Raw genomic sequence first — 25,656 nt, 5'->3', positions numbered from 1 at the left:
GATGCTTCTCTGCTCAGCACTGCTCATTTCTAGTACCGTCACCTCTTCGAGGCTCACTAATGTCCACGTTGGCGAAGGACGAACTCGCACACTCTGTGCAGAACCATGCTGATCATGATGTTCATTCAGGGAACTCCACGCCTGAGAATCCTGAAGGTAATAGGACATGGGAGTCGATGTAAGGACGAGGGTAGATGTGGGGAGTAGGTCTTAGTAAGTCGGCATTGAAGAAGCTGAAGAAGCAGGAGAAGGCGGGTAAGAAGAACAAGATGAGTAAAGAGGAGAAGGAAGCACTCTTCCAGGGTAGTAAGGCTTAGATCGTATTGTTAGTGTGGAGGGGTAGAATACATGTCACTGGCTCAGGTAAGAATAAGGGTAAAAAGGAGACGAAGCCCGTCCCTCAGAAGAAGCAGCCATATGTGAATAAAACCCCAATTGGCGAGAAGAAGGATTTGTCCGAGCCAATGGTAACACAGTTTCCCAGTACTCGAGGAAAATTGGCAATCTAATGGCTCTCCAGGCTGATTCTTATGACCCTGCGGCAGTGGAATCTGCCTGGTATGACTGGTGGCGTAAGCAAGGGTACTTCCATGCTGACGCTCAGAAGGCCATGAACACTGTGGACTCCCAGAAATTCGTCATGTGCTTACCGCCCCCTAATGTCACTGGTACGCTCGCCAGGGAGTGTGTAGGGTAGTGGAACCTGTTTAGGTACCCTCCATTTGGGTCATGCCTTGATGTGCTGTATCCAAGACAGTATGACTAGGTGGCATCGGATGATGGGTCATCAGACATTGTGGATCCCTGGTATGTCACTCCCGCGGAGGTTCGATTCCTGGCGACGTCGTTTCGCTGTCTATAGGTACGGATCATGCCGGTATCGCCACTCAGTCTGTTGTGGAGAACTTGCTTTTGCGTGAGGAGGGCCTTTCTAGGCACGACTTGGGTCGTGAAAGGTAAGTCCCTACAGCTCCGCTCAGTCGCCGATATTGTACTACGTATAGGTTCCTGGAGAGGGTTTGGGCATGGAAGAACGAAAAGGGCAACACCATCTGCAAACAGATGGAGCGCTTAGCGAGTAATGATAACGGTTGGCCTGTGAGCCTGACGAGGTATCGTTCAGGTTCCTTGGACTGGGACCGTCAGTTCTTCACCATGGATGATAACCTTTCCACTGCTGTCAAGGAGGCATTCGTATGCTGCTTCACATTTGTTTAATAGAATGCAAAGCCAGTATATGGCAGGTTCGGTTTTACGATGAGGGCAAGATTTACCGTGACACTAGGTTGGTCAATTGGTGCCCCTATCTGCGCACGGCACTCAGTGATCTCGAGGTTGACCATATCGACATCGACAAGAGGACCCTTCTCTCGGTAATTGATGATAGGTCTGCTTGCTATCGCTCCATTAACGCTATGATCAGGTTCCTGGTCTCCCTGATGCCAAGGTAGAGGTGGGTGTTTTGGTTGAATTCAAGTATCCTCTCAAGGAGGACCCTACCAAGTAGTACTTGTGTGCAGGGTAGGAGTGTTGGATATCTTGGCTGTAGGTTTGTTCATATCGCTACTACCCGTCTGGAGACCATGCTGGGTGATGTAGCTGTGGCCGTAAACCCCAAGGATGATCGTTTTACTCACCTTATTGGCAAGGAGCTGGTCCACCCCTTCATCCCTGATAGGAAGATGGTCGTTATTGCTGACGACTATGTTTCTATGGACTTTGGTACTGGTTGTGTGAAGATCACACCGGCCCATGACCCCAACGATTTCGCCATCGGTCGTCGACATCAATTGCCGGAGATTAACATCCTCAATGATGATGGTAATAAGGCTGTATAGTTATACCATGTTGGTAGAGTGAGCGCTTCAGGCACTATGAACGATAACTGTGGTGAGTTCGCTGGCCAGCATCGCTTCATCGCACGTAGGACTGTTGAGGAGCGCTTGAAGGAGCTTGGTCTCTTCGTTGGAAAGACTGATAACGCGATGAAGGTAAGCTTAGGGTGAGTCTTGGGGCCTTGGTGACATGCTGGGTGTAGGTCCCTCTGTGTTCCAAGTCTAAGGATATCGTTGAACCTGTGCTGAAGCCTCAGTGGTGGATGGACTGCAGCAAGGAGGCTGCTCGTGGGGTAAGGAGACCTATAGCTAGTCGCTTTGACGCTTGAGAATAGGTCCAAGCTGTGAAGGAAGGCAAGCTGAAGATCGAGCCTAGTTACTACGAGAGCACTTGGTTCAACTGGCTTGAGAACATCCGTGACTGGTGTGTATCTCGTCAGTTGTGGTGGGGTCATCGTATCCCTGCCTATAAGGTGGTGAAGCCGTGCTACACTGAGGAGCAGTGGTAAGGTCACGATTGGAGGAGATTGGGAGGAGGTGTGGTATGACAGGTTCGTCGGCCGGAATGAGGCTGAGGCACTGCAGAGGGCTTCAGAGAAGCTCGGCATCCCTGAGAGTGACCTCGAGCTGGCCCAGGATCCTGATGTTTTGGATACCTGGTGAGCAACTGTCCTCGGTAATGGTGGTAGAATTCCTCCTTGTAGGTTCTCGAGTGGACTCCTCCCTATGTCGGCTCTCGGGTGGCCTAACATGAATACTGATGACATGAAGGCATTCTTCCCCAGCTCGGTCCTCGAGACTGGGCACGATATTCTCTTCTTCTGGGTAGCACGTATGGTGATGATGTCCTTGGCCCTCACTGACGAGCTCCCCTTCCACACTGTATGCTTGCATGCTATGGTCAGTCCCTACATCGTAAACTTCGCCACAGGTTGTCTTGTAGGTACGTGACGCTCACGGTCGTAAGATGTCCAAGTCCCTTGGTAACGTCATTGACCCTCTTGAGGTTATGTCGGGTATTGGCCTCCCTGAGCTACAGGAGAAGCTGAAGCATGGTAGGGTGAAGGCAGTCGCTATGGGTTTGGTCATGCATGTCTAGGTAACTTGCCTGAGAGGGAGATCAAGAAGGCTATGAAGGGTCAAGAGAAGGACTTCCCTGATGGAATCCCTGAGTGTGGATCTGATGCTCTAAGGTGGTGCAACGGCTGTGGCGATCGCTCCTGTCTTCAACACTGCTCTGCAGGTTTGGTCTCCTAGCGTACACTGGTCAGGCTCGCAGTGTGAACCTTGATATCAACAGGGTGGTATCTTATCGATACTTCTGCAATAAGTGAGGTAACTTGGCTAGAATATTTCGGCATCTCCCCTACAGGTTGTGGAATGTGATGAAGTTCGCCTTGCCGAACTTTGGTGACAACTTCACGTCCAAGGGTCTTCCCCTCGATGCCAAGCTCGAGTGGGAGGACAAATGGATCCTTTCAAGGTGACCGCCTCCTCACTCTTCATTGTTGTCGATTGTATATGCTTCCAGACTCTCCGATGCAGCAGGGGCTGCTAACAAGGGTATCAAGGAGTTCAACTTTAGTGATGCTACGACGGCTACCTACAACTTCTGGCTTTACGATTTCTGCGACTACTATTTGGAACTCGTGAAGAAGCGTTTCCGTGCTCTCGAGGGTGGCGACTCTGAGGAGCTCCGGATCGCTAGAGAGGTACAGTAATCCGAATGTCCATCCTCTGGTGTAGTTTTTTTGTAGGTGTTGTACATATGCTTGGATCGTGGTCTAAGACTTCTTCATCCCCTGCTCCCCTTCGTGACAGAGGAGCTCTATCAGAGGATCCCTGATGGCATCACTAAGGCAGAATCCATTGTCATTGCTGAGTAAGGACCTACGAGCATGCATTGTCGTACTAGCTCGTCCCTAGTTACCCTCAAGCAGTGATGTCTTGGAGGAACCTCGCTGTGGAAGAGGAGATGGTACTTCTTCAGTCCACTACATCGTCCTTGAGGTGCTGGGGTGTTATTGTATTATAAAGGAAGGGAAGTGCTTGTGTGTTGTAGATCTCAAGCTGCATCACTTGGCTTGCCACCGAAGGCGAGACCGCATGCTTATATCCGTGCTGCTGACCCTGAAGCCCGACGAGTATTGCCTAAGATTGCCGATCACGTAGCTACTATGGCTAAGCTGTCGTCCCTCAATGTCATCGATGATGCCAGTGAGGCTCCTGTTGGGTGAGTCTGCCTATTTGGGCTACAGCAGTGGTATGTTATTCCTGTCCCTTCAGCACTATTGCGAACGTCGTTTCTGAGCATGTTACCACTTATATGGAGGTGGCTGGACTAGTCGATCTCGCAGCTGAGTTGAAGAAGCTCGAGAAGAAGATGGGAATTACCCAGCACAACTTGCAGACATACGTCTCGAAGAGAGAGGTAGTAGAGTGTCCGTATGATAGTAGTTAGTATATAGTGTGTACGGCTGCTAGGTACCGGACTATGAGGAGAAGGTGCCCCCGCAAGTTCGTCATGCCAACGCTGCTAAGGAGGATTCTTATAGAGCTGAACTTGCTGAGCAGGAGAAGGTGATCGCCCAGATCAAGGCGGCCATGGAAGTCACTGCATAGATGAACACTTGCTAACGTTACTGTAGAGTACTTGCCTATCTTCATCTCCATCATCAATCCTGTATGTACTGTGGATATTGACAGAACTCGTGACGGTGGCAGATGCGCTGTTTCTATTGCGTCTAGAGGTGCGTCTGTTTGTTCTATAGCTGCCTCAGCACGCCTTCGCACGATATTCCGTTCGAGGTTGGTGGTGTTCAGTGGTCAATCGGGCAGAATGTGCATGTGGTTTACCTTCCCAAGGGATCGCCGGTCTCGTGTTGAACTGTCAGTTTGAGCTTTTATCGCATCCCTGTATAATGGCGCTCATCGACTACAACCGCGGGGACAATATTCATTTCTAAAAGGAAGCTCGTCATCAACTCAACGGGAGCAGCAGCGGCCATTGGAGGTTGCCCATGGGAAAGCTGTCGTAGATCTAGTCAAGAAAATTCTCCCCCCCGTATGAGGACGACGATCGGGCATGAGTGTACTAGGGTGGTATGGTTTTGGGAGGTTGGTCTTGGCCAATCTTATTATCTAGGAGCAGAGCCCTTGCTCGATGACGTTGTTGAGAATGGAAACGGAAGAAGAAACGGTTTTACTGGGGTCAACGCGTATGGGTTGATCATGAGCTGGAGCAATCGTGTGATTGATCGGGTAGTGGCGCTGAGCTCTTCACAGCTGGAACCGCAGTGATTTGGGACCATCGAGTCGGAAAAGTGAAAATGTGACGAACTTCGTGTCTAATTGCATTTCAAAGCACGTTTGACGGTCCAGGTCTATTCGGTGTTTCCTTATAGTTGCTTGTGGAAGTTCAGTGGTGGGTAAATTCTCTCTAAAGAGACTATCTCGAGGTCTGGTCTAGAACTGCTGCAGAGGTGTTAACCTTGTTGTTTGTATCACTCGTGGAATGGCCAGCCCCCCGTCGGCTCCTCGTCATGGGGGTAAATCCGTGGAGCAGATATATAAGAAGATGACCCAGATTGAGCACATCCTTGCGCGGTAGAGTAGAGGCTCCCGTTTGGTGACGTTTGGTACCGTTCTCGTAGACCTGATACCTATGTTGGCAGTCTGGAGCATCAGACTGAGCGCATGTGGGTATGGGAGTCCGAGACTGGTCATATAGTTCAGAAGCAGATAACAGTAGGCAGCATGAATGCGGAATAGAAAGGCAGTAGTCACATTTAGTTTTGTCCTGGACTATATAAGATCTTCGATGAGATCCTCGTCAATGCGGCTGATAACCTCCAGCGAGATCCGAAACATATGAATACTATTAAAGTGGGGGGATGCTCACGCTGTGTGCTAGAGAGTTCGACGCTTAGGTGGACATCGATGCTGAGAACGGCTTCATCAAGGTATATAATAATGGCAAGGGTTTGCCGATACAGGTGAGCTACTGAGAGTCGACCCGAGTTCGATCCCGGCATGTGACACTTGTACCAGATACACAAGGAGCATCATGTTTATGTACCCGAGTTAGTATTTGGTCATTTATTGACAAGTGACAACTATGATGATAAAGAAAAGAAGGTTAGCAGCAATGTTCCTGAGTGCTTCCAGCACATGGTGCCTCGACGACAGGTCACTGGAGGCCGCAACGGCTACGGCGCAAAGCTGAGCAATATCTTCTCGAAGAAGTTCCTCATCACCACTGCTGATCGCACCCGCAAGAAGCTTTATAAGCAGCAGTTTGAGAAATCAATGCAGAAGAAAAAGGAACCGGTCATTACCGACTATGACAAGGAGGATTTTACCTGTGTGCAGTTTTGGCCGGATCTTGAAAAGTAGGGCATCAATCGCAGCGACCCCTTGATACGTCTCATCAGGTTCGGTATGACTCATCTAGATGCCGACATAGTGAGCATGCCATGAACGGCTTGGTTGACCTCTCATCGCAATTTTAGGTGTCACTCATGTCTAAACGTGTAATCGATGTTGCTGGTACATCAGCATCGAAAAAATGCAAGGTGTATCTCAATGGTAATAGTGACATGTGAATGCTCAGATTCATGATTAACTAGGTAAACGCGTACCCATATCGAGCTTCAAGGACTATGCTGAACTGTATCTCACTGGAGAGTGGGTGGATGCTCCTAAGATCTACGAGAAGGTAGCTCGAGCTAACGTGTATGTTTCCTGTGGACATGTGCAGGTATCGGACCGGTGGGAGGTCTTGGTAACGCTGAGTGACCCCGCGGGTGGGGGTGGGCAGTTCCAGCAAGTGTCCTTTGCCAATTCAATCAATACTGTAAAGGGTGGGACTCATGTGAACCATGTTGCTGAACAAATTGTGAACGCCGTGTTAAAGAAGGCCCAGACGAAGAACAAGGGTTAGTCCTGCTCGTGGCAGACCATGGTGTGCTAGTTGGCTGACAGGTGGTATGGAACTAAAGCCTTTCCAAGTGAAAAACCATATGTGGCTCTTCGTGAATGCTCTTATAGAGAATCCAACCTTTGACTCGCAGACCAAGGAGACACTCACGTTGAAGGTACCTCAGTAGTAGCGTAGTCGGCAATAGGGAGCACTTGTATTACAGGTGGCTAAGTTTGGGTCCAAGTGTGTTCTCTCTGAGGGTACTATGAAGAAGGTCCTCAGCTCAGGGATAGTAGATCAGGTAGGCCGCTGTGGATGTACCCTGGTGGGACAGAGGACTCACCGTGTAGGTCGTCAACTGGGCTAAATTCAAGCAGACTGCAACGCTCCAGAGTAAAATCAAGGTAGTGGTGAAGGAGCTGTGCACATCGAGGATTGGGTGTTCATGCGTGCTAGGGAGGCACGGGTGGTCAGACGAGGATCTTCGGCGTGCCAAAACTCGAGGACGCTAACGATGCTGGTGAGAATCAGATCATGTGTGTAGCTTGGTAGCTTATCTTGTCTAAGGTGGTCGCTATTCGGACCGGTGTACGCTGATCCTCACAGAGGGAGACTCGGCCAAAGCCTTGGCAGTGGCTGGGCTGGGGGTTATTGGTCGGGACAAGTAGGAGGGGCGAGGCTTAGATACGACAGTTACTATCGCGAATACAGGTACGGGGTATTCCCTTTGAGAGGTAAAGTGTTGAATGTGAGAGAGGCGTCGTATAAGCAAACCGTTGACAACAAGGAAATCCAGGCCATACTTAAGATCATCGGACTCGAGCCTAGGAAGGCGTAAGCTCAGGGAGAATGCTCTTCCTGACCATTCTGACGCTACAGGTATGACGGTGTGAAGGGCCTGCGATATGGCTCCATCATGGTCATGACCGATCAAGATCTCGATGGGTCGCATATCAAGGGACTGCTTATAAACCTAGTGTAAGTCATCTTGTCGCATACCATCGTGACGCCACGGAACTTTCGCGTCACGTTTTACCTGGGCTGGCCACTGTGGAGTGCCCCAAGTGAATGTGCCGTTCAGGCATCACTGGTGGCCTGGCCTACTCCAGACTCGAGGCTTTATGAAGGAGTTTGTAACTCCCATTGTGAAGTGTGTAAAGGGCCGACGGGAGCTCAGCTTTTTCACGCTCACTGAGTATGAGGAGTGGAAAAGGAACAATAATGACGGCAAAGGTAGCGGCTCAGTTTGGGCGTACAACTGGGCAGTGCAGTGTCAGGCTGGAAGATAAAATACTACAAAGGTCTCGGTACTAGCACCAGTAAAGAGGCTCAGCAGTACTTCTCACAGATCTCAAAGTAGCGGAGGGAAGGTCGAGAAATGTCCGACGTACGGAGGGACTTCAGGCACAGCCTTTCTTTTGATTATCGTGACGGGGATGATGGTGAGGCGATAGATATGGCATTCAATAAGAAGAGGGCGGATGATAGGAAGGAGTGGATCAATGGGTACTTGGGCACTCATTGGGTTCGAGCGTGGTCAATTGGATCGATTGTCAGTTACGCTGATGGAGACTGCGTTGACCACTCTAAGGCATCTCTGAGGTATAGTTGGTGTTGCTTGGGGAGCTTGACTGTGTGTTGAAGGTATTTGGACTTCATCAACAAGGAGCTTGTCCAGTTTTCGAAGTATGATGTTATGAGGAGTATCCCTAGTATGGTTGATGGTTTTAAGCCCTCCCAGGTGGGACTTTTTCGTTTCCTCTGCGAGGCAACAGTGTTGCTATTCAGCGTAAAGTGCTGTTCTGTGCCTTGAAAAGGAACTTGAAGTCTGATACTAAAGTGGCCCAGTTCGTGGGGTATGTTTCGGAGCATGTGAGAAGTGTCTGGCATTAGAGCGATCGAGTACTCTTCCCTGTAGTCGGCCTATCATCACGGCGAGCAGAGTTTGGAATCCTGTATCGTTGGCATGGCTCAGGACTTCACTGGTAACCTCACGAGTTTACTCATTCTGAATGCTCCCTATGTATCAGGCTCCAACAACCTCAACTTGCTGTTCCCCTCGGGTCAGTTCGGTACCCGGCAGCAGGGAGGAAAGGATGCTGCCAGCGGACGGTAGCCCACTTGGTCCGTCCCTACTATGAACACCTAGATGCACTCAGATATATCTACACTAGACTAAGCAAGTATACTAGGACCATATTCCATCCGGATGATGACGATGTTTTGGAATATCTAACAGAGGTGAGAGGACTGCTAGTCAATAACACCTGTGGTACTATTGTGGGCATCAGGAAGGGCAAAGCATTGAGCCTAAGTGGTACTGCCCGATCATACCAATGGTCCTCGTCAATGGTGCTGAGGGTATCGGCACAGGATGGTCCACCAATGTGCTCAGCTATGACCCTAGAGAGATCATTCACCTGCTAAGGGCTCTTATACGAGGTAAAGGTGGAGGACCTCCATCGCAGTATGGCAGTTGTATTTATAAGGTGTTGAACTTCACGATATACATCCCTGGTATAGAGGCTTCACGGGATCCGTGGAGCGAAACGATAAGAATGGTTACGACTTCGTGGGTAAGGTGAGGATGGCCAGTGATGACAGGACTGTTGATATCACTGAGCTACCAGTCAAGACGTGGACGCAGAATTATAAGGAGTTTTTACAAGTATGATGGAGGGGTATTTCAATAAGCGTTAGTCAGAGCACATCTTAGGAGATGATGCAAGCTGGTCATGAGGCTATCACACAGGAGAAGAAGGCCAAGGCTAAAGCGAAGCGGAGAGCAGCGGCCGCCAGTAGTGACGCTGGTAGGTTGTGGCTCTGGGGTTGAACGTGGACCCCGTCGTGAGGGTAGGGTCGGAGCCTGATACGCCTCCTGCTGGTGGTGGTGGTGGTGAGAAGGATAAGGAGAAGAAGAAAGGGCCAGTAGTGAAGCTTGGTGATCTTAAGGAGTAACCAGCCTCGATACTCTTGTTGTTTCGGTCATCCTTCTCGGTAGGTATCATACGGAGCACAGTGTTCACTTCAAGTGCACACTCCAAAACGAGGCTGCTAAGAGCGTTGTGGACTCCCTCGGACTGGAAAAGGCTTTCAAGCTGCGCTCAGCATTCTCCACAACCAATATGGTTCGGCATTGGCGGTCTTTATTCTATCACTGAAGTGCTGGTCAGGTCCTGTTTGACAGGGATGGTAAGATCAGACGCTACGACAGTGTGTTGGATATCATCAAGGACTTTGCGGACTTGAGGCTGGACATGTATGTTAAGCGGAAGGATAGCCTCATTGCTAAGCTCACTAAGGAGATTCTTGTACTAATGCCTGGGCCAGGGTGGTTGGGTGAGGATGTCGGTGTCAGATCCTATCTAATAAATGTCGATTCGTGATGATGGTTATCAATGGTGAGATAGTCTTTCAGAAGAAGAAGATTGTACAGTTGATGGAGGAGCTCAAGCGAAAGAAGTTCATGACTATGATGGAAATTGATGCCCAGACTAGAGCAGCCAAGATAGGCTCTCTCAAGGGAAAGACCGTCGCTGCTTCTTCCGCTACAAGTAAGCTGTTTGTCTTTCCTGATTTTTGGAGGAGTGGTTAGGTGATGAGGTGAAGTCAGAAGGAGAGTCCAGTGAGGAGGAAGAGGAGGCGGACGAGGAGGCCAAGGTTAGTTATTATTAGTAGTACAGTTGAAATCAGGTCGCCCATGTTACTAGGTCGAAAAGCAACAGAAACGCTCGGGTTATGACTACCTCTTGGCGATGTCAATGTGGAGTCTGACTCTTGAGAGAGTGGAAGCAATGGAACGCCTACTGCATGATAAGGAGGGGGAGCTTAAAGTAGTCGGAGGATAGTGTTCCGTTCTATAGAGGGGCTATCAGGTCCTTCGTGGGCGGAGTATCGAGGAAATGTGGGACCGGGACTTGGTACAGCTGTTGGCGGCATTGGATGAGGATGATGAGCGACGAGCTAAGGATATACAGGCGGAGGCTCGATACAGGAAGAACAAGCCTAAGATGGGCAAGCTAGCTGCTAAAAAGAAGAAGGGAGCTAGTCCATCGAGTACACTATCGTTCACATTGTAGAGGGGACATGGCATGTGCCTCAGGCAGCGAGAACGACTATGGTAGTGAGGATGAGATCATGAGCGATGCAAGCGATGTGAAGCCGTCAAAGAAGAAGGGCGGCAAGAAGGCTGTTGGGCATCCGGAAGATGTGATTAGTTCATTGTTGCAGAGGTGAGGAGTAGAGTGAGGAGACTGGAGAGGTATCGTGTGCTTAACAGGTACAAGGCGGATGGAGACCTGTGTGAAGTGGATAGGACTACTCTTGAGGTGAAGCCTATGGAGGCTGATGCTTGGAGGAGGGTGAAGAAAGAGGAAGGTGATAAGACAAAGGCATCCTCTCGAGGAGGTGAGGAGAAGAGTGTGAAGGTGCAGGCCTTCGAGGATATTCGAAGGATCAGGTGCTTCCGTGAACCCCTCGCCGTCAACGAGCCCAACAGCATCCCCAACAGATGATTCCTCCACGACTAAGAAAATAGAGATGGGTAGTTGCAGCACTGCTGCTGGGCTGTGCCGTAACGGCAACTGAGTTCTGTCGGCTTCAGCTCATCAGCGGTCCTCGAGTATCCTTGAGCGTTTACGGATGAAGAATGAAGGGAAGAGTGCATCATCACAAGTTGTGAAGTCATCGGAGGCGTCGGGTGAGTCTTGGTATGAGATCCCTTATGTCGGTTTTGTGTTCACCAAGCGTTGATGTGTGGGTCTTATCGATCTGCCTCGTTATGCTTCCAGGCGGCAAGCAGCTGACAATGAGCTCCTTCCTTAAGCCGAAGGCCGAGGTGAAGGTCACCGAAGAGAACTGGCTTGATAGTCTCGTAGCGTCCCGGAAGAGCAAAGACGAGGTTGATGCGGAGTCCGAGGAGGTGGTACTTGGTGGATGCCACTGTCTTATGATGGGGTACTGTGTAGTCGGGCTCGGTGTCGAAGCCTCCGACACCTAAGGGGAAGGCTAAGGCAAAGGCGAAGAGGAAAAGTCCAGCTAAAGGGAAGAGGAACAAGGCTGCTGCTTCTAGTAGCGAAGTCAGCCCTGCGAGCTCGGCTGAGGAGATCAGCAGCGATGACGCTCCGGATTCACCTGTACCCAGGAGCCGAAGGTAGCTTGCGAATATGCTCGTTGGTCTCAAGAATTCTTCTAGACCTGCCCGAGCTGCTGCTGCCCGCGCTGCTAGGAAGAAGCTGATCGCTTCGAGTGATTCGTCAGACCAGAGCGGAGATTCGGGGTCGGAGTCGGCCTCTGGGGAGGACAGCCCTCTGAGCGACTTCAGTGAGCACTTGAGCACAGCGTGTGGGCATGAACGCTTTTGCAGGTGATATTTCGGAAGACCGTCCTAAGAAGAATACTTTGAAGAGAAAAGTCACAACAGACTCCCCCGCAAAACCCAACAGGAAGTCGCCGGCAGGCGGGCGTAAGCGGCGGAAAGTGGTGAGCCCTCCTCTGCATTCCTTGAGCGACGTTAAGGTGATACGTTGCTAGGTACGCCTCGACAGTGATGATGATAGCGATGAGGACTACAACGATAGTGATTATGCATAATTCATACCTCAATTTACTCGGCTCCCAATTCGTATGCTTCCAATACTATAACGCGTTCAGTGTAAAGAGTGAGCATGGAAGATCGCGGAAAGAACGGCCTGATGATATCTCTGGGGATTGCTCTTGAGGTTATCCTCGTGGCAACGATCATTTGTTTTAGCGTTTCCGTGTGATGGCCATTAGTGTCGCTCTATGCTTCACCAGCTCATACGGTATGCACTAGAAGAAATCGCCTACTCCGGGCCCCCTGGGTCGAAGTAAGGTCCCTTCGAAGGCTGGTAACATCACACTACCTCTCTCTCGGCAGATTCAGCGACATTGTGATGAACTTGAATAATAGGAAGGCGGAGGGAGCGGATTGCCCTCAGCTATTGGAGGCTTTGAGGCACCATCTACTCCACCCTGAAGAGCTTCAACTTCCATGTAGACCACTACTACTGCTCTCAGCTCTGTGCATGCCTCAATGATCAGGCTTCATCGCTGAGGGCAGCGGAGAGGAGGAAGATCCCGTGATTGATGTTCTGGAGGAGTGAGTCCATTCGGTCGTCATCACCACAGTCACTTGTGTGTATTCACAGCTACCGTAACAACCTCCTGGGTATAGCTTCGCATCCCGACATCTGCGAGCATGTGGTCCACAAGAGCATCATCTACCTCGTGTCCAACGCGAGATACCAGGGCTTATGGGGGTATCAACTATGCCCACTTCTTAATATCGATCATAAGCAACTGCACCATCTCACTTCGAAACTCGTAAGGCTTTCATTGTAGTAAGGCTAACACCGTGGCTGCAGATCCAAGAAAAAATCATCGTACGATTCAACCTAATGATCCCGAAAGTCATCAGACGTCAGCACAAAGGCTCCGTATCGCCAATAAGCTGCGTCCTCTTCCTTGGTGAGCTCGGAGGCCTCTTGAGTACTTGTGAATCACGCCGCTGTTATTCAGCACAATTTTATGATCTACAGCGGATGGACCCTCTGCTGGCCTCTTCTATTCTCTCCGAACACATAGAGCCCATCAGCGATCGTGTCGTGCAGCTGCTTCGAGACTCGCCTCATCAGCTCCTACTAGAAGTTGATGTTCGTAATGTCGTACATAGCATGTGAGCCGATCAGCTAACACTGGCGGTCCACTGCTAGGTCTCTGTACTCAGGTTTAAGGGAAATCTTAAGCGAGGCCAGACTCAATTCCGACGCTGCCGTGATAAACTGGAGAGGGAGAAGAAAATAGAAGTCGTGAAAGTGTGGAGTGCTGAGCTGAAAGTGTAGGAGTTTTCTACTCCCTACTGCCGTTGCCGAGGCGGATATGTGATATCGTATATGTGGATCGTAGATACCGCAAGGCGATATGCATTTATGGAACTCATGTCGACACCAACGATATTTCGCTCACGCCACAATTCGCTGATATGGGTGCTCAAGAGGAAGATGATGGCCTCCTCTCTTCCACACCACGAAGAGGTAGCGACGGTCCACCCTGTATTCAGGCGGAGCGAAGTTTTTCAGAGAGTGCTCCGACTTCTATTCGAGGGCTAGAGTCGCCGAAGACAACGAGGTCAGAAGGAGATGAGGAGTACGCCAGCAGTGAGGGGATGAAGACACCGAAGAAAAATAAATGGGTAAACTCAATGGTCACTAGGTTGGGTTAGCACTACCAGCCTGTCCAGGTTGGTGTTGGCACATTTTTCCGTGGTCACGTTTCTCCTGACATTATTGCCGATTTGGTGCGAGCATCGGGCTCTAAGGGATTCACTAATGCTGAAATGTGAGTTCATGCTAGCCTGTCGTGGTTGCTTTCATGCCTTCTCTGTTCAGATCGAAGCAATTGCCGGTTGATAAGAAGTTCACAGAGAGGGCCTTGGACTGGACCCTCAAGGAATACCCGGAGATCCGCAAGGACAAGGACACTAGAGGGAAGGTGTCGTTCTGGGTGTAGGGCTGAGGGCATCATAGCCGACTCTGATAATACATTCTCTAACATGCAGATATCGCTTCGGTCAACCAGAGGACGAGAAGCCCCGTGCTATGCTCGAGGACCAGTTCGTGCCTATTATAGGGGATGAAGATGAGATGCCTGCGGTTCTTAATCTAGAGGGTGGTACTCTTCGTATTGATATCAGCCTCGGAGTCACAGAGCCCGTCGCGACTGGTTGCCTGTGTAGGTCTCTCAGCGCTAGGCAGGGAGCGGGCTGCCCGTACATTACGTCTTGTGAGGGAACATGGGGTATTGTCGGTGGTCGATCTTGGGAGAGCAATCGATGCGGAGGAGGTGCGTCTGATGTAACGCTGTGAGCTTTATAGAAGATTATTCGGTACAGGGAAGAGGGACTAAAATCGACAGGAAGACTCTCACAAAGATCGCTGATAAAGTGGTGGAGTACGAGCCTATGCTGAAGAAAACATCTACAATGTATATCGCTATCTCGGCAGGTAACGGCTTTCAGTGGTTGAGGTCAGGTACCGATCACAAGACGTATCAGTAGTGTACTGGGGTAGCGCTTGTACCGAAGAGGAAGCACAACAACGAGTCACTGCAGCACTACAGTTGAAGCACAGCGAGCTCACTAGTAGTAGTGCTATAAAGAAGAGGAAGAGGGACTCGCTAGCATCCGAACTCAAGGTAGTAAGCTCTGTGCCCTCCTTCGTGAGTGTAGTCTTTCGTCACAGTCCGAAGCTGATGAGGATGCAGTGACATCAGCAGCAGCGGCGTTGTTAGGTGGAGAGTTTAGTAGTCCTGAAATCCCGACTGAGAGTGAGGCTCTGTCGGTAGCTTAAGGTCATGAGAAAGGTCTTATAGATGCTCTCGCGACGCAAGCACTCTTCCCAATCGTCGCTAGCAGTGTCGATGTGGCCCATGCTGGTCCTAGGAGGAGAACAGTGAACGATCTCAACGCGGCTGCAGTGTAGGGTTCACCATCACGACTTGTGGGCAGCTCCTTTAGGTATCGTCCGCCTACTATAGGGAAGACAGCGAGCCGCTGTGGAGGGACGTTTAGTCAGAACGTCTGCGTCCATTACGGCTATGTCGGAGCCATAATGCTACGGTGCAAGTACGATATTGATACTAGAGTGGCTGTCGTCTTATCCTGTTATCATGTGCTGGGTGTCGCTGACTCTATTCCTTCCCTGTTGTAGGTATCTTCATCAATTCCTCCTGAAGAACATGAGGGCTGCATGGTTCAATGCAGAGGAGTTGACGATGTCTCTAGATGTGCAACTTTTCTTGCAGGCAAGTCGTCGTTATCGCCATCTTCCCGACAGTGATGGTCAGTGTGGGGAAATATACACATGGTCAAGTACATATGTTGGTGACAATATGAAAACTATGGGGAAATTTTGGCGATTTTTTTTGGTTTCTGTGCACTTCAACCCGAATTCGTGTGTAAACTTGTATAGTTAGTGAGGAAAATCCTGAGCTCAGATGAGGAAAGCGAACATATATTCGAACGCTGTATTCAGATCGTCGGCTGTGGTATTCCTCATCCATATTTGGACGAATACCTTGTGTCGGGTTCACGCTCTAACTTAAAAGTTGGGGACTTGCCTCAAGACGTGAAAGACCATCTGACCAACCCCTTCACCCTCAGTGATGCTCGCAATAGGAGGGCTAAGAGCTTCGCTCAGATCAAGTAAGAGTCTTACTGTGTTCAGTTCATACGTGAGGCTATGGCACTACTTCAGGCAGTTGTTGTCCCTGCTTGTACGCCTCAACCTCGTTAGAGTCGGTAAGGCCTCTGAGGTCGACCAAGGTCATCACCCTGGAGGAGATAGTGTTCTGTACGCTCTATCAATGGCTTGCTGCATGAGAAAGTCGTCCATAGATACTACGCTCACGATAAGGTAACGCTAAAGCCCTTCCTGCCCGCTTCGGACGCGCCGGACTCATTACTACAAGAGATCAGCGAATCGGAACACGTAATCATTTGAGTTGTGCGGCGACGTATAGTCCCCACTGTTCAGGACCCTGACGGTGAAGAATATATTTTCTTCGACCCCGAAGAGCTCCCTCCGTCATCGCCCGGTGCTGACAACAGAGACATTATGGATGCATGTAGTAGTGTTGGCGGCGGTATAGTTGAAGTAGGTCTAGGTTCTTCCACTCAGGTGAGGACTTTTGGAACACCTTGCAGAGGAACTCGCTACGTTGGCGTCGGAAGGTTATGAATGCGGTGGAGAAGGTCAATGAGCAACAGGAAGGAGAGAAGAAGCCGAAGACCAAGCATTCCTCTGAAGTCTTCTCTAAGGGAAGAGGCCAACTGGTAATACTGCCATACCGTGTATGAGTTGGAAGCATGTAAGAGAGCTTTCTGAGTATGACGAAATTTCATCAAAGTGCGTCAGCCGCATGTGTTGACCGTAGAGGAGAACTCTTTGCATGGAATGAACGCAGTAGATGGGCGTATGAGGTTTTGGTGTTTCAGCCCGCTGGATGTGACGTGTCCGAGCTGTTCTTCCGCAAGAATTGGACTGGTACATTATACGTCTCTGCAACCCAAAGAAATGCTTTGGAGCAGCTGTTGAAGCAACTGTCCGAGGAGCCCGTCGATGAGTCCTACCTGGTGAACGGTGTTAGAGTAGTGGATGCCTCGAATCCACTCGTTAAAGCAACTTGCCTCGAGCACAACATTGATCTCCATGTTGCACTCAAATACCTCCGCCGGAGGGTCCTCCTCAGTGGCGAGAAGGGCGATAAATTCAAGCAAACTGTCGACTTCGTGCCAGTCCATGCGGTCCGCTACAAATGCCACATATGTCACTTCCTCACTAGCCACCGTGTGGCCATACTCAGTCACTACCGAGCCCGGCATGGTTACGAGCAGCTGCCTGATGACCCGACCCTCTACACTGCTAAGCACTTCATTCAGACGGTTCTCAATAGTGCTGGAGCCACCTCCAGGCATAACTATAAGGAACTCATAAGCTCCCAGGCTCTCACTGATCAGCCGAGGCCTCACAAGCGTAGGAGGAGGAACAGATCACAGGCAATGCAGCAGTTGGATGAGGTGCAAGCAGAGGACGCCCCTGTAGAGGGTAGCGGAGGTACACCAGATCCCCATCTATCGTCCTTCGAGATAGCCCTGTTCAAGTTCTACTTGGCTACAGCTAAGAAGCTCGTCGACTATAGAGAGCCTGCTATAATCACGAGTGAGGTTCCAGAGCCCAATCACAGGATTTGGAGTATAGTGGCAGCTATTGTGGGCAAGACTCCACAGGAAGCCTATCGGCTAGCACTACGTTCGGCTAGGGGTAGGACGACTAACAAGTCGGGTATGAGCCATGGCGTGTACAACTACCTCCCGCTGGGTTATGAGAGCTCTACTGCGCCTATTAATGTGGTGCCTTCTTATCTTAATGCCACTAAGGATCTACTCGGGGACTCCATTCTATCGGCTCTAACTCGTATGATCTTGCTGACGCCTAATAGCTCCTATAGCAGCCATGCTACGCGTCATTCACTCTTCCGCATGGGGTATAAGGAGGAAGACATCCGAATGAGCTTCCAACTATGGCATGCTAGAGGGATGGTGGGCAGAGCCCGTCGAGCTGATTTCGCCGGCAGGAAATTTATGCTCTCCAACATAGCACGCATGGCCGTGTACGGAAAGGCTGCTGATGTAAGAGTTCCTATGAGGAGCCTCGGTTGATGCACACTATCAGATATCCCTCTTACGTGATGGCCTGGCCTGCTTAGAAGGCGACGCTGACTCGGCCGGAGTGGTACATGCTGAACCAAGCGGTAGCTGGATGCAGGTAGGCTGGAAGGGTATAAGATGGGCGGGCCAGTATGTAATACTAGGTACTAGCTAACTGTGTAGCTCAAGGGAGAGTCACGCTGGACTGCATTTGGTTTCCGGAGGCTACTACCAAGGCTCCACCGGCTGCTGCGGGCAGCGATGTGTCGATACCTAATGTACAAGAAGAAGAGGAGGAGGAACACCAGAGTGATGCGGAAGACGATGAGCTGATGGAAGATAATGACGATAATGAAGAGGGAGGTAATGAGCATTTGCAGAACTACGGCTGGTGACACGGTTGGTTTCCTTGTAGGCGGCCAACAGATATTCGTTGGTATTCGCAAGCATCTGGAGTTGACTCAGAGACCTGGGGGACCTGATGGGAATATCTCCAAGCCTCCACAGGTGATGGAGGCAGTATCATGGGAGATCAATGAGGACGAGGAGGACGTCGCCTCAGATGAGAGTAGTGAATTCTGGAGCTCTAGGTGCGTAGGGTAACTTTTTGATTCAGGTCAACACGGGGCTTCGGCATCTGAGTTCCATCGTGTCATTATGGAGGTAGCTCAGAATGCATCGGAATTCAATCCGGCTGGATATGGCGTTGTCGCCAAAGGGGATGTCGTTACGGTCACACCCGAGGCTGCGGAAGAACAGGCAGCAAAAGAGCATTACAAGGTGGGGCCGGATATGGGGTACTTTAATACCCAATTTCTCTCTAGGAGAAAGAGTATGAGAAATCCGCTGAATGGTCGCCGGCCTGGACTGAATTCATGAAAGAAGAGTATCCGAAGCTGGACGCCAAGAAAACTCTCGAGGCTGCTAGTTGGCTACTCCATAGGGTGGATTCGGACGTGGCTCGAACCACGCCACTTGGCATGGGGAGCTCTGAGGTATTTTTCGACGAATCCACATAGGAGCTCATGGTTCCCTGTTTAGGCTGATCTCATGCAGAAGTACAAGAAGGCAATGAAGCAGAAGAGACGGCGTTGGCCCGATTTCTCGACGGTGGTGGAGATTCTTGAGAAGCTCCGTCTGACTACTAGGATCGCATCAAATACCACCGATTCGACAGGCTGGATGATTCTGTCAGCTGAGCACGCTATGAAATCCTCATTCGGACGGTATGGGCGGCCTGAGGAGTACCATCCTGACGCCCCCTCGGAGGTGTCTCTCCTCGCGGAAATGATAAGTAAAGCTTGTCCGTTGTTCAAGCGAATTTGGATGCCAGAGAAGGCCTCTACAGGGACTGTACAGGCGGCATGCCGAGTCCTCGAATCAGCTCATTTGGATATCACCAAGAGCGCTAAGACCGGCTTCCCGACCAAGTTTCTGCCAGATGACTTCGTCCCCTTGGCGGCTTGGGTTTGCGCCGGCAGTTCCACTGGGCCTGGCTCGGTGAACTTTGGTGCTATCGCACAGTTGCTGCAGACCGTGATGCTCAATTTACAGCAATCACCTGGCCTTACAAGCAGCATCATACAAGATCACATAGCCGTGATTCCACTATGTGAAGTGCAAGTCATCCTCGAAATGCTGACACAGGGAGGTGCGGTGTATACGGCCAGTGAAGAACTAGCCCCTCCTATCGGGGCCTGTTGTGAGGCCCGTTTGTTCAGTACTGAGGATGAGGAATCTAATATTGATGATCCCGTCTATTACCTCACTTTGCCAACGTATTCTTAAGCTTATCATACATCGCCGAATATGTGGTGTTGTAAGAGTTATTGGTTGTCGATTGGAAGGTCGACTCGAGCAAGTGTGATTGCCGGATGATACTACTCGGCGAGGTTGAGACATCTAGGGTGTCTGAGTTTCCAATCCAATTCGAAGAAAATTCGAATAACTTGTCGACACTCATACTGAGAGAAATGCCCACAAACATCTCGACTTTCATCTGTCATGAGCCGCTCATTACAACGAGACCACGCTCATTATGAGCGTGGTTCTCTGAGGAGACTTGCCGGACGATTTGAGTTTCCTATCAAGCGCTGTAACACCATTCTAGGGGATGGCTAATACGTTGCAATGGTTTGGATGACTACTGGCAAACGAAATATGATCAACCATATCGGAAACTTTTACATGCTGGGGCAGTATCATTCTTCATCTATGCATTTCTTAATACCCTTCACTGTCCGCATTCCCTTGCCAGTACACAGCTTGAAAGCTACGGGCATTATGATATCAGTGCACGGTACCCATCCCCTGCGCTTGCTCAGTATACTCCTCCGATATTGAGGGAACCGGAACACTGATGTCTTGTGCAGACCGGCCTCTCGCTGTAGCCGTATGTTGTCTTCCTAAGATATGAGATCATACCTACCAGGTTGAGAGCCTCCGCACTCACCGACTGAGCACGCCTCAATTGATGGTTTTGAAAAGTAGCTCGCGCAACGAGTGCCGCCGTGGTAACCCTCGGCGCATCAGAAGCTGCCAGTTTCGCAGAGATTGATGCACGTGATGCCAGAAGGCGACTCGTAAGATTCGACATCACCAAAGCCATGCACTGTTGAGATCCAGGGATGCAGGTTTTGGAACCAAACAGGGGTGATAGAAATGAGATGGTAATATGGTGCTGAGATCCTCATCTTGAGGCAATTGTTCAGAGGAGAGACATCCGGCCGATGTATATGCAGACCAAATATTTCGTGCTAAACACAACTAGAATTACCTCGTCACCTTACACTTCAACACTGATACTTGTTTTCCGGGAATCTCCATGAATATCATCATTGGGGCAGCATGGGCCGTCAACAGATGTCGCACTTCAGCGAGGAGCACTGCACCTGACAACCACTGTTAGGCTTCCTCCATAATCTATCTGCGTTATCGCTGGCATGAGCCACTGCCGAGTTAGCTTCAACCTTGCCTCCCGAAAGGGAAAACTGCTCAGTTCTTGCGACTGTTGCCGGCTGATTTGCGGAAACATCACAGGGAGAAGATTCCTCCTATGAGCTTGCAATGCTGCCATTGCTTTAGCGCAAGCCTAGCAACACCTTTAGCGCCTATAGAACTAACACAGTTTCTTGCCATCTGAGTGATGCCACTCCTGATAGTTTCAGCGTGTGATCAGCATCGAAGATACAGTCAAATTCCACGTGAATTAGTTCCCTATTCACATCGCGGAACACTATCTTTCCGCAATGCCAGTTACCGTGACCGATAATGTATCTAACTATACGTGAGAAGGAATGTCTAGTGATAACCCTGTTGTGTATACCCGACCAATAATCAGCATCATGGGCAGCCGTGAGGTCCCACTGCTGCAACATAGGAGGAATCTCGCCCATCAATTGCCTAGGCCACGCGGGGTACATTCATCAAAGAGAATACCCTGGGACCAGCCGTGAGTACTACCTATCCCCTCCACTTCTATCGCCATCCCTCAACTGGAAGTGCCAAAACCACAGACACCCTACGCGAGGGCTCCCGGTCTTCGGACTGACGTGCTTAAGGTAGGCCACATGCCCTACTCCACCCTCCCATTCCTTATTTCAACGCTTCACCGAGCCAACAGCACTAGAGAAGGATCCTTACGTGGGCAACACTCTGCTATAACACATCGTACAGAAGACCACTAACCTCCAACTGAACATCAGGGTCATTAACCCTTATTGACGGGCACAACAAACTCAACACTCAGAATATTAATGCTACTACCAGAAAACAACATAGTTGTTACCCTCACAGATTCAGTAGCAGCGCCAAGGAGATCGATAACCATCAGTGAAGCTCCATAAAAATGCACTATCAGAGAGGAGCTGCTAATGATGACAATCCTCCATCATCACCTCTTCACTAATGCCATAATCATCAACTATACAGCTATCGAGTCTCATTAAGAACCCATGATAATGTTATTGATGGGGATGAAGACTAGCTTAATACTGTATCCGATGAAGCCCATGATGCAGAAGCCAATGAAGCACGCTGATGCCATCTTCTTGAACTCTAATAAGAGCAACCAATGATAAAGGCATCACTCACCAAATAACTTACCCTTCGCATCTGGCTTCTCGCATTTCTGGATGAGCCTCCTGGAATCTATCGCGAACTCACGCAGACCAGTGTTGACATACCCGACGGGGTTGGACTTGTCGGTGATGAGTTCGTTGAATCCCATGACTAGATGAAAAAGTAAGGAGACACCTAGGATATGCCAGATGACCATTATCGATCCCAACCCCAGCCAACACGGACACCACCACTACTTCGAGCAAATCTTATGATGGAATAGTACACTACAAAATCATGTGCGGTGTTGTGGACAGCAACAAGACTGAACTAACTACTCCAGCAGAGCTTTGATCAAACCATACGAGAGCAGGGTTGACGTACAAAAATGAAATGGAGCTGAACTATGGTACACGATGAAGAAATATCGTCACGACTCGCCCCAGCTGAGGTACTCAGGGTTCCCTAACCTGTTCTTCTTACGCAGATAAGTAATACCAAAGACTATAGCGAATACACCACATATAACACCAACGGCGATGTAGGAGTACCCCAAGATGCCATTCTTGCCGCCAGCCCAAGTGGTAGTGGCAATAACGATGCTTTTAGTACCACCGTATTGGGCCGTGGGGAAGTTGTCCGATACTGTGAATCGAAGGACATCGCCAACCTATGCAAACACATGATCGAAAATATTAGACAATTTTTATTCACCTTCAAATCATCGTCTATTCGAGCGTACATCTTTCTAAACGTTGGTAAGCCTGCCGGCCTCATCCACCCAATAAAACGGCCATTCAGAAGACCCCAACCCGCTGGGTTGAGTTTCCGCTCGTACCCCTCAGCAGCACTACATGCAAACTCCGGATCTACACCGTCAACTCCGCCAGGTACCTAGTGAAAGAAATTCCACGACTCGTAGGAAGAAAGATCGATGTTATTTCCCACCAGAGTGAATTTGCACTGAGCCTGATCGGTGATGTAATTGGTGCAAGCTGTGTGGTTCGTAGCCGAGTCTGCGGTAGCACTCATAACGTATATTTTCTTGTACTCAGATGAGTCCTGTCGTGCTGATATCGGTACCTTCATAACACCATAGCTATCGTAACCAATGTCAGCAGTACTTACGCAAACTTGAGGGGGAAAATAGAAGTTGAGCCACATGTTCAAGGACACCTGATTCTGAATCCCCTGGTCTATGGACCCCTCTGGGTCTAGATTATCATACTTATACTGTACATCATCTTCCCAAGCTATAACCGTGTTAGTCTGGAGAGGAACATAGTGCACAAGCAAGCAGTAGAATAGAGAACTACCTCAGTTATATTAGTCTGTTCCCACACTGCGGAGTTTATACGCTTAGTGTCGATGATGTAAGAATCGTTGAAGGTTGATCTTGCGATCAGTCCACAGGGGTAGTTACTACACAGAAAAGGCAAGGAATACAATGACTACGATTCTCATGCAGTCACCTTACTTCCGCCCGAACTCATCTCTCTCCCACGGGCTGCAGTCACCATTAGCACCACGACTAGTAGAGACACTATCGGGCCCTGAAAGGAAAAAGATGATACGTTCGATGCCACCGGCCTTCACTGACTTGCTAGCTGAGAGTAGTCACGAGAGGCTATGTAACGCCTATGATTCTGGTAGAAATTAGTGAGCTCATAATATCTGAATCACAGCACACCTGATGAAGTAGAAAACCGAGGTTTCGGACGCCTACACATATATAGGAGCTTTCATATCCTCATTAACTTCGATTTGCACAGGGAAGACGCCACCGTCGGCCGCCAAGTCAGTATAGTCAACGCTTTGCTCGTTGGTACTCTTATCCGCCTGAGCGATGAAGAGGACTATGATCAATAACACAGCGTCGACTGCCTACCTCGACCAATCCAATGCCTATTGCAACGAAGGCTGCCGCGAATGCTATGAACGTTGCTATCACCCATCTGATGATGAAGGAACATTAATACCGAAGACAAAGGGGAAGACCTACTTAGGGCTGAGGAGCGGTTGCCACGCTCGTATCCGCTGCTGAATGAGATCGTTATCATACTGCTTCCGTTGTCGGCCTTGGCGATTCCGAGGCCTCGATGGCTCTCCAGGAGACTGCTCTGGAGCGGTAGTCGGCATCAGAGACGGAATCTCCTATGGGCCAGGCACAGTTGATAGGAGGATGAAACACGGCGACGATGGTGAGAGAAGAGGAAAGGGTGGTGAGGAGTGCAGTCAACCCATCATCATCAATATTAACTTATCGTCATCATAATCTACTACTACCTAATGGAGCGAGTCCCCATTCGACTAGTGTGGAGAATCTGTATATCACCAGAAGGAACAGTCGATGGCGATGACAGTAATGCGCCATCTTTATTGTTAGCATGATAGAGGCTCAACGATAGTAGTAGTGAATTCATGATCCCAACAAGTGCCTGCTCACTAATCGACAACAGACTGAGTGATGGCACATGAAGGCCTAAGACGACATGACAATGGTGATGATGATGATGCTTGGTATAGCCAGGGGAGATAGTACACAAGAAAACGATGAAGATCTAGGAGCTGCTGACGGTGTTGTTGCACTAGCAAGGAAACGTAGCATGAGTAGCCAAGCTTATAGTAGTAAACTTCTCGCAAGCACCACCAAGAACTAGCTAGGCCTGAGAGTCATTCTGACCATCGTCATCCTCATCATCAGTCGTAGTGGTCAGAGACAGCTCTAATGCAACGTGCGAGGGGTCCTTAGTGAAGTACTCGAACGACATGCTCGAGGGAGGCCGCCGGGTAGGAGACTCTTGAAGCTTCTGGGTTCTGTTCCCTTCAGAGTTGTCCTCAGCAGATGAACTCAATGGGGCGAACAACGGCCTAAAGTGTTAACTATGCAGATAATGATGAAGTCGGGATTCCCTTACGCAATAGCTTCTCTGAAGATAGTTCCCAACCGGAGGACCTCATCCTTATCAGAGGTCCCTACCCAAAGAGCTAGACGTATATTATACTTCCGTACAGAGCACACAGCGCCGCACACTGCATCTACACCAGTGTCACGATTGGGGAAAGCACTGCCGATCAACGATAGTAATATGTTGACCCAGGATTCGTCGATACTCTGACAAGAAAGCCCAACGGGATTACGACGATGTGCTGATGGGACGGTATACCTCCTTTTGGTGTTCCGAAGCAGCTCCCCTTCTATTGGGTCGATCTACTGAGACTATCCATCGGCCACCCTTGGCACACGTCTCATCCTCCCACATCGGGGCAATGCCTTGCCGGAATACACTATAGTCAGCATAGGTCAGTCGGCTAGGCGAAGATACGTTGTTAAATACTCGCCAAAAGTCCTCCACAGAGGTAAAATCCAATACCCGCTTCTGGGTGCCTTTCCAGTTGTCCTTCTTATCCTGCAATTAACAATGACTACATCGACTACTCACACTACTACCTTAGTCTGTGCCTGATACATGAGCCAGAAGCTCCAGGTGTGCTCTAATGGATGTTGAGACTGGATATCGTAGTAAGAAGATGATGGGAGAGGCGTGGTAGCGCCACTACTACTTGAGCATGGCTCCTCATCAGAATTGATGCTAATTGAAGATGATGTGGTA

The 25,656-nt window shown here is 49.8% G+C and overlaps 6 protein-coding genes across 6 annotated transcripts in view; 3 read left to right on the top strand and 3 right to left on the bottom strand.

The window, feature by feature from the left end:
* Positions 1 to 5: 5 nt before the first annotated feature.
* Pmar_PMAR005138 (valyl-tRNA synthetase, putative) lies at positions 6 to 4,631 on the top strand. The gene is made up of 26 exons (XM_002786391.1): positions 6 to 156; positions 208 to 303; positions 364 to 467; positions 521 to 668; positions 712 to 807; positions 863 to 956; positions 1,005 to 1,078; positions 1,124 to 1,194; positions 1,245 to 1,373; positions 1,424 to 1,503; positions 1,550 to 1,821; positions 1,870 to 1,991; positions 2,039 to 2,128; positions 2,171 to 2,340; positions 2,387 to 2,494; positions 2,540 to 2,735; positions 2,779 to 2,890; positions 2,935 to 3,028; positions 3,079 to 3,165; positions 3,208 to 3,318; positions 3,367 to 3,547; positions 3,593 to 3,717; positions 3,762 to 3,845; positions 3,898 to 4,068; positions 4,122 to 4,266; positions 4,320 to 4,631. Exons 1-26 carry the CDS (start codon positions 60 to 62, stop codon positions 4,455 to 4,457), a joined length of 3,195 nt encoding a protein of 1,064 aa, XP_002786437.1. The 5' UTR covers positions 6 to 59; the 3' UTR covers positions 4,458 to 4,631.
* A 718-nt stretch (positions 4,632 to 5,349) lies between these two features.
* Positions 5,350 to 12,348, top strand: Pmar_PMAR005137 (DNA topoisomerase 2-alpha, putative; the record flags this gene model as incomplete). Its single annotated transcript, XM_002786390.1, has 42 exons — positions 5,350 to 5,441; positions 5,489 to 5,582; positions 5,628 to 5,720; positions 5,765 to 5,830; positions 5,886 to 5,972; positions 6,024 to 6,226; positions 6,269 to 6,299; positions 6,347 to 6,422; positions 6,464 to 6,772; positions 6,819 to 6,931; positions 6,980 to 7,057; positions 7,107 to 7,163; positions 7,213 to 7,276; positions 7,324 to 7,420; positions 7,468 to 7,590; positions 7,636 to 7,734; positions 7,838 to 7,989; positions 8,034 to 8,112; positions 8,161 to 8,262; positions 8,314 to 8,358; positions 8,401 to 8,497; positions 8,545 to 8,628; positions 8,675 to 8,741; positions 8,787 to 8,868; positions 8,916 to 8,997; positions 9,048 to 9,198; positions 9,246 to 9,414; positions 9,719 to 9,884; positions 9,930 to 10,067; positions 10,115 to 10,310; positions 10,352 to 10,416; positions 10,467 to 10,589; positions 10,632 to 10,812; positions 10,859 to 10,988; positions 11,036 to 11,163; positions 11,216 to 11,299; positions 11,360 to 11,455; positions 11,547 to 11,677; positions 11,724 to 11,908; positions 11,951 to 12,099; positions 12,122 to 12,237; positions 12,289 to 12,348. 42 exons carry the CDS (start codon positions 5,350 to 5,352, stop codon positions 12,346 to 12,348), a joined length of 4,740 nt encoding a protein of 1,579 aa, XP_002786436.1.
* Positions 12,349 to 13,175: 827 nt separating this feature from the next.
* Positions 13,176 to 19,771, top strand: Pmar_PMAR005136 (hypothetical protein; the record flags this gene model as incomplete). The annotated part of the gene is made up of 28 exons (XM_002786389.1): positions 13,176 to 13,245; positions 13,297 to 13,453; positions 13,505 to 13,615; positions 13,684 to 13,811; positions 13,857 to 13,969; positions 14,018 to 14,115; positions 14,166 to 14,282; positions 14,336 to 14,448; positions 14,513 to 14,619; positions 14,669 to 14,760; positions 14,808 to 14,970; positions 15,018 to 15,102; positions 15,148 to 15,253; positions 15,293 to 15,400; positions 15,486 to 15,542; positions 15,580 to 15,622; positions 15,810 to 15,979; positions 16,032 to 16,127; positions 16,172 to 16,265; positions 16,311 to 16,401; positions 16,455 to 16,609; positions 16,772 to 17,965; positions 18,009 to 18,101; positions 18,148 to 18,346; positions 18,399 to 18,551; positions 18,600 to 18,763; positions 18,808 to 18,978; positions 19,025 to 19,771. 28 exons carry the CDS (start codon positions 13,176 to 13,178, stop codon positions 19,769 to 19,771), a joined length of 4,995 nt encoding a protein of 1,664 aa, XP_002786435.1.
* Positions 19,772 to 21,926: 2,155 nt separating this feature from the next.
* Positions 21,927 to 22,211, bottom strand: Pmar_PMAR005135 (SEC61-gamma, putative; the record flags this gene model as incomplete). Its single annotated transcript, XM_002786388.1, has 2 exons — positions 21,927 to 22,039; positions 22,088 to 22,211. The coding sequence occupies 2 exons, from the start codon at positions 22,209 to 22,211 to the stop codon at positions 21,927 to 21,929; spliced, it is 237 nt and encodes a 78-aa protein (XP_002786434.1).
* A 261-nt stretch (positions 22,212 to 22,472) lies between these two features.
* Pmar_PMAR005134 (conserved hypothetical protein) lies at positions 22,473 to 24,181 on the bottom strand (the record flags this gene model as incomplete). The annotated part of the gene is made up of 9 exons (XM_002786387.1): positions 22,473 to 22,712; positions 22,757 to 22,936; positions 22,991 to 23,311; positions 23,359 to 23,464; positions 23,520 to 23,585; positions 23,639 to 23,716; positions 23,769 to 23,881; positions 23,931 to 23,997; positions 24,045 to 24,181. The coding sequence occupies 9 exons, from the start codon at positions 24,179 to 24,181 to the stop codon at positions 22,473 to 22,475; spliced, it is 1,308 nt and encodes a 435-aa protein (XP_002786433.1).
* Positions 24,182 to 24,249: 68 nt separating this feature from the next.
* Positions 24,250 to 25,656, bottom strand: part of Pmar_PMAR005133 (translation initiation factor E4, putative) — a 1,916-nt gene continuing 509 nt past the window's right edge. The window contains exons 2-4 of the mRNA XM_002786386.1: positions 25,210 to 25,452; positions 24,961 to 25,157; positions 24,250 to 24,913 (exon numbers count right to left, since the gene is read on the bottom strand). Of these exons, the coding sequence (XP_002786432.1) occupies positions 24,703 to 24,913; positions 24,961 to 25,157; positions 25,210 to 25,452 (651 nt within the window). The 3' untranslated portion in view covers positions 24,250 to 24,702. The remainder of the gene's footprint in view (positions 24,914 to 24,960; positions 25,158 to 25,209; positions 25,453 to 25,656) is intronic.

The sequence above is a fragment of the Perkinsus marinus genome, assembly GCF_000006405.1.
Source record: "Perkinsus marinus ATCC 50983 genomic scaffold scf_1104296931384, whole genome shotgun sequence".
Classification (NCBI taxonomy): domain Eukaryota; phylum Perkinsozoa; order Perkinsida; family Perkinsidae; genus Perkinsus; species Perkinsus marinus.
This window is presented reverse-complemented; position numbering and strand designations above follow the sequence as displayed.